The following is a 13,804-nucleotide window of genomic DNA, read 5'->3' as shown; positions in this document are numbered from 1 at the left end:
GCACTGTACATAGATGCTACAAACACAAAATAACTAAGTCAACTCAAGACAGCAAAAAAAGAGCACTCCAACAACATGTACTTGTTTATGCCCTTCCTTTCTGTGGTTCTTAAGTCAGCTCTATGTCAAGTACAAAGCTAAATCAGTAACTTATGTTAAATTGGCAATGTGTAAGCTGACAATAGAAATCTACCACATATAAAGTAGTAAAAACGAAGGGGAAAAAAATGTCTTCACAAAGAACAGATAAGAAGGTAGGTTTGAAGCTATTCCTGGAGAGTTCATAGAATTGCATGTTACAATTCTTAACTAAGGTCAGAAGCTGCACAACAAAATCATAAATTCCAAGCTAGCAAATAATTAAGTTGATATATTTTGTGCAGTAAAAAATAAGACAAAGCATGTGAAGAAAGTGAATTTTTCTGTTTTGTATTTCCCTAAACAGGTAATAAAAATACTCTAATTATAATTGCCAGCAGCAGCTTCAAAACAAAGATGATTCTAAAAAAGAAGCCCGATGATTCTAAAAAAAGAATACGACATACCCAAGCATTAAAACTAAAGAAGATACACATGCTCTGAGAGGAGCTACTTGTCCCTATGAACTTTTATGGAGAGAGAAGTACACAAAAATACCTGCATCAAATTCAAACTCTGCTCCATCTGCGCTGGTGTCACTCTGGAGACCCCCTCCGTTGTCTAATCCAAGTCCATCCTCATGCTCGTGGCAGGCATTTGTCTGCAGTTTTACTGGCTGAGCTGGTCTGTGCAGGCTGACTCCTTTAAAGGCTGGGGTCACCACAATGAACTTCATCCACTGCCTTGCCAGGGCAACTAGACCTTTCTTTAAGGTTACTAAGGCGGGAAGGCCATCACTCTTTAAAAAAAAAATAATTAAAAATGCATATCACAGCATGTTAAAGTAAACTGGGGAAACAAAAAAGACAGAACTCCCTTAAATCTTTGCGCTCAAGAGGCTTATGGACAGAAACACGCTGGCATCACACAACGGCCATTCAGATATAAGAAGCCATACTGCTAACAGATAAAAAATTACAGTTTCGTTGAACACATTAAATACATTCATCTACATGACCTGAGGATCTAGCCCGAGGAGCCAAAAATAAACAATAGGAAACAGCTTCATTAAATATGAAACTAAAAGTACTTAAGTCATTATAAGGCTGTGAACTATGGAATAAAATTCACAACAGCACTAGATTGACTGTAGAAGCAGAACTGAAATTAAAAAGATGAGGCTTTTTCCACTCTTGGTAAGCAATATTTTAAAAACATAAATTTGAGGCAAAAAATAGGGATTGTTTTGATTACATCACTGAATTGTGCTGAAGAAAAAAAAACTGTCTTATTTTGACCACAAATCAAACAGTGCTATTCTTGCCACAAATTGTGCTATTTCTGATCACTGGGCTCTCAGCGGAATATGTCAGAAAATGCAGTATTTAAATCCGACAGCTGTGGAATTGGATTATGAAAATGACACAAAATCAGGAACAAACACTCCTCCTTATGCCTAATATGTTTGTTCAAACAATTATTTACCACTACAATCCAGTCATTTACATTCTAAAGCCACAAAGAAAATTATTAAGCCTTGAAGTTTCCCAATTCTAGCTCTTTTCTTAAACTGTCTGCATTATTTAAGTATTTCTAAAAGACATGAAAACTGTTTCTGAAGGAGAGAATTTGAAATAAGCTGATCAGTGCATGCGCTTGCCTTAATAATTGAGATTTATTCAATTTTAAAACTACAGATGCAATTGTTTACTACTTTGTTGTTTTCTTTAAGAATATGAACTCTGATAAAAAGGTCATTAACAATTTTAAAGACATGCCTTTTTGGTTTATGATTTCTCATGTATTTACTAATAAAGCAGCAGGATGAAATTTATGCATATACACAGGCCACAACAAAAACAGCAGATCTGAAAGAAAATGGAACAAGAGAAGCCATATCTACTCCTCAATTTAAGGATATATACAAGTTTGGGTTATGTTTTCCTGTTTGTTAAGTTTCCCTAAACTGTTACCCAATTTAAGGCATTAGAATTGGTACATTTGAAACTAACACACCGAGTTATTTCCATTTTTACAGGGTAACTCACCATGGTGGCATCCTCAATAATGGAATAATTTGCTTGATGAAGGTAATGGTGCAATATATTACACAGTAGACAGGAAGGGTTTTCTTGCAAGAAACGAGCCACTTTGGTAAGCCTGTTGTACTTGCTTCTCAGAGGAAAGTGCACACTCTTATTCTAGATTAAAATGTAACAATTTTTCACATATGAACATACTTGCAAACAGAACACACGCACAAGATTTCACCTATGATATCACAAACTTCTAACCCTGTTTTGAACTGCTGCAATAAAGACTTGCCACATGGATACCAACCTTATTTTAAATAGCGTTATGTGAAAAATGATAGTTGATGCTTATTTATTTATTTACATGAAGTAATAATACAGAAGGCTGGATTCAAATAGCAGACTTTGTAAAATTAGCTCTGGACTAGTAGACATATATGCACAGCTAGCTGAGATTTTCAAACAAATTATTTATTCCTAGTTATAGAAAAAACAGGCACTTACTCCAATTTGGTTTAATGCTAGAAAAGAGGCAGGGAAACAAGTAGGAAGGGAGGCAGCAATAAGACAGTGCTGCAAAGGATGATTTTTGAGTACAGCAGAAAAGTAGCCTGACACTAAGCTTGTCGATCTTGCAATGCAAGACAGGATCCCACCAACGGGTACCACCACAAACCATCCCGCTAGATGGTGCTAAGTAAACGAGCAGCAGAAAACCGCCTACACACAAGAAAGCAACCTCCTTAGCAAATCACAGTAACACCCAATTTGTCATAAAATCTCTACCAACCCTAGTTTTCAACAAAAAGTTCATCTACTTTGTGTTTCTTGCCAGAATGTTTCACCCTCACTATGCTCATCCTCCCTTCTGCTAACAAGCAGGTGCAATAAGCGCAATGATTCAATACACTGCAAGAGCACAGAAACTCACATTTTCTCCTGAAAGATACCCTGAATATTTCATAATTCAACATGCTTCCATATTTCATAAAATATACCAGATACTGCAGCCATATTTCTTACTCTTCCCTTTCAAAAGGCAGAATCTCCAGTTATTTTACCTGGAGATGCACTCCTGTAAGAAGAGCAAGACTTCCTCACTAATAACAGCTGAATTTTTTTCCACTGAAATTTAGATTGTGTACAGAAAACACAGGTAGTGAGTTCTTGAGAGCAATTTTGGAAGTAAAGGCTCATAAGAGGTGCTGTAAGTTTGTCAGCAAAAATATCCAGAATCCCAAACAAGTATGTATTACATACTATGCTGCTCTGTTCTGATATGCCTATTGATTTTATAAAGGTCATTTACCTCTAACGCTTCTGTCATAATGCAACCCATAACAGCACAGATTCGCAGGGTTCCTTCAGTTTCCAGTTTATTTAATGAGGATTTCACTTGATCAATGGGAACGAGCCAAGCACCAACTGCAGGCGTTGCAGTACTCAGGAGGTTCAGCTGCCTATTGAAAAAAAATGCTATTATGAGTGACATTCAAGTCGGTGGAATATGACAGAACAATGTTACAAAGCAACAAACACAGACTTACTACCCAGAAAATAAAAAGTGGCAAAAAGTACCTAAGGCAGGTTTTCTTTTACTCGCTCATGCACTCGTGATTCCATCCACTCTTGCTACCTCTATTCCTTCCTTTTCCCATTTGTATTCCCTACTGAAATCGTATAGGTTGAAATTCTCATCACTGACTGAATCCCACATTAAGTGTTACACAATATGTCATGAAGGACTTTTGCCGAAGGGCTGAAGCAAGAATATCAGGAAAACCAGAGAGAGTGTTTTCTAATTCATAGCTCGATACTGAGCTTAAACTACTAACGGATAGGAATATTTGACTTGTTCTACCAACACAATACGAAAAACTATCTTAGAAAGATTTATCTTGAACTTTATAGCGCAATGGCAGTAAGATCACAGGTTAAGCATCAAGTTGAACACCAAAAGCACTGAGTGCTTCTCTTCTCTAGTATCTCTCCTACTTAAAACAAATACACTCCCCTGCCTTTCTCCTTCATGTATTTCAGTCTCACTGGAAGTTTTTTGTTGGTTTTTTTTTTGGTTTGTTTTGTTTTGGTTTTTTTAATCTCTTTTTTCATCTTTTAATCATATCTAACCAAAAGTTTTCTAGCAACACTTCCATATAAATGACAACAATAGAAAATTGAAGCATGCGATTCACATGAAATCTAAAATTTTCACTTCCAGAGAAGCTTCAAAAATTATTGAAATTGCATTCAGACTCTACCAAATACAACTGCAATTAAACAAAGCAGAACTGTGATTTTCTTTCTTTTAAACAGGTAAAATTATACCTTGAAAATACATGGGCTGGAGAGCGCACATTGGTAGGGGCCGCAAAACTAAACCAAATTTCTTTGATTGTTAACTTCATGCTGCAAGAGTCAGGGGGGGGAGGCATCAAGGGTATATCTTTTTTCAGATCATCAGATTCAACCCCTTCATCCTTTAAAAAAGGAAAGACAAAGTCAAAAGTGAAATTGTTTTCCAAAATGATTACACTGAAAGGCACTAATATACCATACTGTGCACTGTTCATAAGAAATAGTTTCATATGCATATAGTCAAAGAAAAATAAACTAATGCTGTCCACCAATTCTGCCAAGACAATACCAAGAGACCTTGCAGTGTAGTGTGCAAGCAGACAGTATAAATTCAGTTGGCACAATGAGACATCTGTTAAATCGTCAATTTCTTACAAATGTTAATCACTTTCCAAAAAACTCAACCCAACACCAATCATTTCTACATAGTATGTACATACCTGCTCATCTGAAACTGAATTTCCATTAATATCCGAAGAGGGACTTATTCTATCACAGGGAAGGTTATCATCAGACACATCAGTATTATAACCACTGCCAGTTGGAGAATCTGAAGAGTTATTTGATGCAAGCAAGCCACCTCTCTCTGTATCTCTTGATTTACCCATGACTCCAAACGTATTATACAATACTGCTCCAGATTGTCTTCCTCCTGTAAAAGCACATACATACCAAGACTGTAAATGTTTGCCATGCATAAACTTCTGTAAGTTATGTCCCATTGAAAAGATCTGCACTTGAAAGGGGAAATACATATGATTTTGGTTAAACAAGGTGCATTACGATTTTACACAACAATTTATCGCTACAATTTTTATACAACAATTTAACAGTTAGTTGCAGAGCTTCTGATAGTTTGTTCCAAGTAGACAAAAAGTACTCACATGAAGACTGTTTTTAAACTATTCCCTGAAAAGATTAACTTGGATGACAGAAAATACATGTACACGGTTGTTTTTTTTCTTTTTCAAGCTAGTTTTACCCTCCCAAAGCAAAACGCTGGTGCTATACGCAGACACTTACTGTGGGTACAATTGCGAGGTCATTTAAGTGATCAGTGAAAGCATTGATTTCTACCTCCACTTTAAGTTCAGAAACTGCTGAAACTGGTTTATATAGAATTATTTCATATACTGTTATAAGTGGTCTTGATTACCTAAAGTTCCTTTACTGTATAATCCACTGTGTGATAAAATTTATTTACGATAGACGTATCACCTATATTCAGCAATTTCTAATCACATAGTTGCTAAACTAGAAGACCAAACAACAAAATTGTTAGTAGTCTCATAAACCAAAATAATCTAAAGCCTACATAACCTTACCTTTTATAGTTAAATTTTCAATTCCACACTCAAACATTATCCAACCCCACTTCTCTTGACTAGGACCAATTCGAGTTACATCTGGAACAGCTTGTTGATCTGTTTCATCGACAAAAGCAAACTCATCCAACTCTTCTAAAGTAAAAAGAACTTTTGATTTCCCAAAAGGAATAGCTGTTATTGCACAAGTTCCAATATCTGTGAAAACAAACATATTTACCAACTTTGTTACAAAATGAAAAAAAAATCTTTACATCTTCAAATAGCTCTCTGAAGTTTACAGTGTTTCAGGAGTGCTGCCCCTTTAGCACTCCTCAAATAAGGGGTGTGAGGAAAGAAAGAAAGAAAAAAAAAATCAAAGTACGAGCAAGAAAAAAAAAGCAGCATACATATATATAGCATATTATAAAGTCTAATAACCTTATTCCAGCTATGTTAATATGGGCAGGGTAATTTTGAAGTTCAGAAAAACAGGGACCAAGCAACACAAAGTTAAAGCTTCGAGACATTCCCAATCCTAACACATCTGCCTTCTCTGTCCTTTTGTAGAATCACTGTTCCAAAGGCATGCGTACTAACAAGCTCTTCAGATTTTTATCTGAAACTGGCAATTGACCTGAAATTACTTTACAAAAAAAAACCATTCCTAATAAATATCTAAGGTTTAATGGCAACAAACGACAGTGATACTGACAGTGCTCTTGGATAGTATGTCTTAGCAGAAATGCATTTGGTATTAACAGCAGCATACTGGAATGATATTTAGAAATAAAGTTTTAATTTTATTCTTGGTGGAAGCATGTCTATGTCTGTGTTGGGAGGATGTATGCACTATGTCTCATTGATTCCAAAGAAAATACAGACTCAAGTAGTTTTTAATTCATTATGATCTTTGCTGTCTGATACAGGAAGGTACTATGCCACTTTCATTTCTTTGATGTTAGGATGTAGCTTAAATAGAAAGCCATTCTTCTAGTGACATTTCTGAAGGAACATTTTAAATAATTTTAAACCTATTGCCTATTAACGCGTACACAGATCTAAATGTCAAATATCTGAGGAACAGAACTACACTGAGTCAATTTACATCCCTTCCATCCCTCACTCTCTGACTCCAACTTATAACTGCAATCACTTTTGAAGTATACGTGAAATGCTAAGATCACTAGAAAGACATTTCTCAAACCTTTTAAATAGAAGATGATGCGTTTCCTTGGTTAGAATTCAAAAATTACTTGGCCTTTTTGAATGTCTGCAGCGTACCTAACACAGGACACTACTGCTAAGATTCTACCCGTAACTAAGTAAAAACGGAGTTAACCGTTTTAGTGTTCTCTTATTGCTTGTGTTTTCCTCCAATTCCCTTTGCTCATTCATCTTTGCACAGCAGTGGCTTTGTTTGTTTGTTTGTTTGTTTATCGTCATGCTTGTTTCACCAAGCACTTCCTTATGTCCTAAAGATTCCTGTTCTTTATGGGACAGAGTAAAACACCACTAACTGGTATAGATTCCATCAAAACTGAATCAATTTTAACAAAAACTGCCTCTACTTTTGATCATCTTTTCCAGGTTAGCTTTTCCAGGATCAGGAGTTATAGCAGCTGAATTTAATTCACAACGTCTCGAAGGAATTTTCTTAACACAAACAAGAAGGAAGACAATTGAGTAGATCTCATTTTCAGTTTTGTAGTCACTATAGTTAAAAAAATCTATGGCTTATCATGTTGAAACCGCCAGTACAACAGACACCTTATACTTATCTTGAAATTGTTAGAAAATAGTAAGAAAGCAAATAAGCATAATTCATTCCCCACATCAGGTGACAAAAAATGGTAGCAGAAAAGAAATCAACTGGGAAGAAGGGAGCCCAGGCCTGAAATTTTACTAGTACATGTCAATATTTACAATGCAACCCATCTGCCACACAAACAACTTAGAAGTTTGTCTTGACAGTTTTCACTCTGCCTACCTTTAAATCTAGTCCTTTAGTAGAATAACAGAAAATAATTCAGAGTATCTATCCTATCTTCTTTTTAGAGTATCTGCAAAATCTCTGGGTTCAAGAGTCTTATCATCTGTGTTGACAAAAAAAAACCCACAACCAAGGTACAAAATCAAGGCCAACTATAACCACTTACTTCTATGAAAACTGGTATTTCCACAATTTAAAAAAAAAAGGCTTACCTGTTGTATCAAGGCCTCTAAGTTGCCCATGAACGCGATGGATGTTCAATTTAGCAGCGATTTCTTTTCCTTTTTCTGCTCCAGCATTGGATCTCAGTGAGCCAGAAGACTGGGGCTGCATTTTACTGGTTTGGATGTAACGATCAAACGTGACTGAATTCCTCCCAGTTTCTGCACTGTTTGAAGTCTCCTCAACTATACCCCTTAGAATATAAGGGAGAAAAAACAATTAAGCAAATCTCAGATAAACATATTTCATTTGATTATTTTTGTTTAAAATTTTAAGTGACATTGGCACAGCAGTATTAAAAAGAATTCCTGTAAGACAGAAGATACATATGCTTTGGTAGTAAAATATTGAAAAACGTAATTTTATCCTGCCTGACATATAGTCAAGAAAGAGTTAAAACTAAAGTTTCAATATTATTCTGGAAAGGTTCCTCCACTTCTCAAAGGAACAGCAATTCTACTTAGATGTTAATTTATAAAACACGGAAGACACATTTTATTGCTTAACTCAATCATGACAAGTTGTCCAAATACTCTTCAGAACTGCAACAAACTGGCATTGCTGTCTTTTCACTAACTTAACAAGAAAGAGCCACAAATAGCGATATGTATTGATCTTACCTATTCATACGAACTTGCGTAGCAATTCTATCAAAACACAAAGCTACTAATGAAACATGAGTCACGGTTTTGCCAGAAGAAACCCCTGGGGATTCATCAACAGACGCTTGTAGTAAACACAGGTTCACCTATACGTAGAATTCCCCCAAAGAGTAAATACATTTAGAAAAACATTACATTAAGCATACATCACTAATTTCTGATACAATATTGTCTTACATTCTCAGTAAAATGAAAAAAAAAAAAAAAAGGATAAAACCATCTAGATGATGTAGAAATGTAGTTTGTAGTTTAAAGACATGGTAGTCAGTTATTCCTGCAGCACATGCCTACCATAATAAAATGGAGCAGCTCCAAAACAGTCTATCCTGTTCAAAACATTAGTTATCTAACATAAATACTAGCTTCACTTAAGCTTTTGGGGAACTAATAGGGATGCAAAATAAGGGTAATTTGTGAGGCGCATGTCTACTAATAAGGTAAGCAAAAAGGTGTTACCTTTGGTACAGTAACGTTGGCCTGAAGACCTTTAATTGTCACATTATCTTGCTTAAGTGAGAGATTGGTCTGTGCTGGTCCCTGGTTTGTTGTTCCTGTTGTGGTAGTGTCTATTTTTGTTCCTCTAATATCCTGCTTTGAAGATAACTTAGAGGGAGGAAAAAAATAATTTATTCTCACTGGAAGTCAGAGCTGCTAAGCTAAAGAGTAATAGGATAGTTCATTAGCACTGAAGCAGCAAGAGATTCTGACTTCATTTAAAGCACAATACCATGATTTTGAGAACAAGAACTGTAGCACTTAGAGATATGGCAGGTCTAGATCCCTAAGGGTAGCAATGCCATTCTGCAATAAACTTTCTAAGGACCAGACTTCAGCTGAAACTTTGAGTTCTACATATAGACGTTATATAGAACAACGGATTATGAAGTAAGTAATTAGTGTCCACTGTGAAGTCTAAGAAATCATAACATATAGCTATGGTCATTAACTTGGACAGCAAGAACTCCTATTTCTGTAGAACTACCATACAAGCTAACTTAATTTTTTAAGCTATCAGATGAACTGAAAAAAAAAAAAACCACATGTACTTTCACAGCTTAGTTTGAACTTTCCTCTACTGCACAGAGACTACTGTAAAATAATAAATGACATATTGCTAATATGAATATAATACATAAGAATATCAGTTATAGTAATTTTGAAGAACACAACATATGATCTCATGCAAATTATTGTAGCTACTGACTAGACTGTACAAATTACAGAAAACCTCACTTCAATCCTATAAGAGAGATTTCTGGTCACTGAAAGACAGTATATAACAGTTGATTATAAAAATGCATGTAGATTAGGCACAAGAGAAAAATAAATACTTATTCCAAATTGATATAGCATTTAACTCCTATATCTCAAAACACGGAATTCAATTAAAACTTTTTCATGTAAAATATAGGAAACAATATTCTTTCAAGTTTTTGTGCAGTTTTCTTGTTCCCTTTCTTACATTTTCTGAGAAGCTTGTTTTGCTGTTCTGTACAGCATCTCGAAGAACTTTGCAATGCAGATCATCAACAATGGCTGCTGGGTGTCGAGAGCTGGCACAATGCACCATTGCTTCTATATACCTGTGAGAAGAAACACCACCACAACAGACCATTTAAACTTCCAGTTTCACATGACACCCCATCAATAATGTTTAATTAACACTACAGAGAAAAAAAAATAAGCACCAAAGGGCGCTCTCCAGGTCACTATAACATTCTTCTAGCTTCTTCGGGGGAAATGCAGAATTACATTCACTGGGTACAAGGCCCTGCTCTTCCACCAGTCACAGAATCACAGAATAGTCAGGGTTGGAAGGGACCTCTGGAGATCATCTAGTCCAACCCCCAACCCCGGTCACATTATTCAACCCTTTTACCTAAACATGTGCTGCACAAACCAGCTTCGATTTTAGACAATTTTTAGCTTAATCAATTAACACTGCAGCAGCAAAAGTAAAAGTAATTACCTATCCAGTGCCTCTGCTACAAGAGGAGTCAGAACTACATCTACAGTTCCTTTTACTTCTACTATTGCCGTTGTCCGCGTCTGGAAGACAGGGTGATCCAACGTCCACTCTTCTGTTATTGTTTCATCATCTGTGTTTTCTGCAGACTTCTTTTCCAAAGGAGTATAAGGTGTACTAAACAAGTCAAATACGTATTAATAATCCACGTTTGTAAAAGAAATTAAAAAATATCCTGGTATCATTTTAATTCTTAATAAAGTGCATATAATGGCAGGCGGCTTCTACCGCATAGCTTAGAAAGCACACACAAATACAATTCCAGGGCAAGCCCTTCCCTAGATGCAAGTTCAGCTTCTGGCAATGCAATGGACACTTGCCATAAGCACCTCCCAAATTAATTTAAACTAAGTTGCAATTTGCAATTTTGAAAACGTACAAGTGGAATCATTTAATGTTTTCACAGTATACTTTCTTTTTGACCAAACCCAAACATTTTATAATAGAATACTCTGTTCTAAAATAGATCTGTACTGTAAATTACCGCTACAAATCAAATTGTAGGACTAGCAAGAGCCAAAATATTTAACAAGAGTATCAGGAAAATCCTACTCTTAAAAAATATGCTAATAAACGTTATGCAGTATTCAACTTACTTAGACGTTGATCCTGTAAGCTGCATGCCTCTGTCCAGTAACGAATTAGCTGTGAGACCCTGTTTGACAATCTAAGACAAAAGTGCACATAAATTTAGTACATTCCTTCTATATGTAAAAAAAATACCCAAGGAATCTCCAAATAAAGATTCTCCTTACAGTCTTTTTCTTAAAAAGCATCCCTCACATGCAGATTCTCCAATATAGTATCCCAAAATTCCTAGGTTCTTTTTTTTTTTTTAATTACTTGAGAGATTAGTTTACAAAGGTTTTACATAGATAAATAGTGACTAATTGCTTTAAAAAATACAGTTCAAATACTAATCTACAAAAAGATTGCACGAACACGAAGCTTTTGCTGCAAAGTGATAACCAATTAAATTTCAGAGCTTAGACACCTATTTGCTATCAAATAATTTCCACTGGTTTTCCTGTGTTTCATTTCAGCTCCCCTCTTAAGCATGTATGCTTGTATTACATACAACACAAGGAAAAAAAAAAAAAGCCCAAACGTTTACAAAAATAATTTGTGAAATCTGAGTTTCAATTTTACTTTGAAATAAAGCATTTACAGCCTTGAGTATACTTTATCAGTATTAAGTGTACTGCTGCTAAAGTTCCGCGTAACATATACTTTAAATAAAACTCCCCTAAATATCCTTCAGCTGCATATCATTCAACAGGCAGCATTTTTAAGTGCAGAAACGACAATTCAGAACACACGTTTTATCTACAGAATTCTAACTCCATCTTTTCTTTTCCACAACCTCCCAACCACACAGCCCATGATCTGAAGTCAGAAATCCAAGGTATTCCTTAACTTAAAGCTAGGAAGTTTCAAGTTCCTCCAAGCTTCATTTACACAACAGGTGTACTAAGCAATTTTAACTTGTTTTGAATTCTTATTCCTTTCTCTACTCCTTCTTCCTCCATCTTCCATACCTTAAAAGTTGGGACAGAAAGTTGCTCAAAAGATGACGAACTTTCTTCACTCGTTGGCGTGTCAAGGTCTAAAGGGCGATGTAATGAGGATTTTGAAGTTCTTTTGTTAGTCGGGTGCTTTACTGACCAGTTGATGACCTGGAACTGTGTAAGATAATTTTGGTAACATGCCATTACAGGCTGCTGGGAAGTTATTTGCTCATTTTCCACAGTCTTCTCAGATTCCATGGCATACATGTTCTCAATGTGCTCGTCTTCTCCTCCCAGAGCCGAAACAAATGAAGCCTGTGAAGGATGAGTCTTAATTGGCAATGTTTTAACATCTTGACTAACTTCTCCATGGATTGTGCTTGTTAAGGGCCCTTCCACACTGTGATAAATAGACCCTCTGCTATATTCAATTTTCTGAGCTTGCTTTTTTCTCTTCTTCCTCCCTGGATAGGTTCCTGGACCTTCATCACTACTTATTGGTTCAAACTCTTCTGCTGCAGAAAAATAAGCTTCACTATCAGCCATTGACATACTGGAATCCATTGAGCGATACTGGTGAAATGAGTTCGAATCTGCAGATGGAGTATATGGAAAAGAACCAAAGCTCCTCCTCTGCTTTGGGGAGTCCAAGACATTCTCATCACTGCGAGACACATCACTGCTGAACTGCACGCCAACTGGAACGGGCTGCTTGTCTCCGTAGAAGGCTGCCGTGAGGCTCTTGGTGCTCCCGAGCCGGGTGGAGCACACGGACGCTTGCCGTTTCAGTGGAGACCGCATGGGAGACTGACCAACAGGCCTTTCCTGGTTGCCAGGGGATGCAGGGCTGCCCTCTGCACCCTCAGCTGCAATACTGGAAACAAAAATTAAACATTCATTTGCTTATTTTATTATTAATGCTTCTCTTTTTACATTACAGAAGCTGTCAAATGCTTCAGTGATTCTGTGACTTTCCATTAGCATAGCAATTATTTTCATAATGCTGATTACATACTAAATTCTGCCACTTGTTAGTCCACTTGCCTATAGAGACGATGTAAAAATGAACATTAATGGCAACTGCTGTTGTCTTACATGCTGGATTTTTTACCCAGCTCAGGTAATCATCCCCTATTAGGGATCTGGATTTACATTCAAACTAGGAAAAACATTTCAGCAGTATCATTAGGAAATAACCAACACTTTATAAATTGCTACATGTAAGGTTTTTTTCTGTCATAACATGTTCAAAAGTCAAATTATACTTTTACCTGGACAGAGAGTACTAACCTTCCATGACCATCTTCTCTTTTTGCACCAGATAAGAACTCCTTCTGTCCCAAGTGATCCTCAGTAGTTGACGATGGGCTGTCCTTCTCACCTGCAAGCAAGGGGAGTGCAGCACTAGAGCTGCTCGTTTCCTCTGAAGACGATGAGGAGCTATGGGAGCGCAATGGCACTTGTAGGCTTAGATGTTGTGCTTTTCTTTCTATTTCTATACCCATAGATCTGCAATCCCACTCTTTTCGTTTTACACCATTTGCTTTACCTAGGATCAGAAACAGAAAAGAAAAATTGAACATCTGATAACACAATTGCAATATGTTGTACTAACAACAA

General features: G+C 36.3%; 1 protein-coding gene across 1 annotated transcript in view; it reads right to left on the bottom strand.

The window, feature by feature from the left end:
- The window catches only part of BLTP1 (bridge-like lipid transfer protein family member 1), a 120,083-nt gene that overhangs the window by 56,167 nt on the left and 50,112 nt on the right, over positions 1-13,804 (bottom strand). Inside the window, exons 27-40 of the mRNA XM_082482267.1 lie at positions 13,475-13,733; positions 12,215-13,058; positions 11,273-11,343; positions 10,620-10,793; positions 10,113-10,233; positions 9,107-9,253; positions 8,609-8,736; positions 7,979-8,181; positions 5,795-5,992; positions 4,910-5,121; positions 4,440-4,591; positions 3,421-3,571; positions 2,127-2,279; positions 637-877 (exon numbers count right to left, since the gene is read on the bottom strand). Of these exons, the coding sequence (XP_082338393.1) occupies positions 637-877; positions 2,127-2,279; positions 3,421-3,571; positions 4,440-4,591; positions 4,910-5,121; positions 5,795-5,992; positions 7,979-8,181; positions 8,609-8,736; positions 9,107-9,253; positions 10,113-10,233; positions 10,620-10,793; positions 11,273-11,343; positions 12,215-13,058; positions 13,475-13,733 (3,054 nt within the window). The remainder of the gene's footprint in view (positions 1-636; positions 878-2,126; positions 2,280-3,420; positions 3,572-4,439; positions 4,592-4,909; positions 5,122-5,794; positions 5,993-7,978; positions 8,182-8,608; positions 8,737-9,106; positions 9,254-10,112; positions 10,234-10,619; positions 10,794-11,272; positions 11,344-12,214; positions 13,059-13,474; positions 13,734-13,804) is intronic.

This window comes from Vanellus vanellus (assembly GCF_965231255.1).
Source record: "Vanellus vanellus genome assembly, chromosome: 4".
In the NCBI taxonomy this organism is placed as follows: Eukaryota; Metazoa; Chordata; class Aves; order Charadriiformes; family Charadriidae; genus Vanellus; species Vanellus vanellus.
Note: the sequence above shows the minus strand (reverse complement) of the source record. Positions and strands in the feature narration are given on the sequence as shown.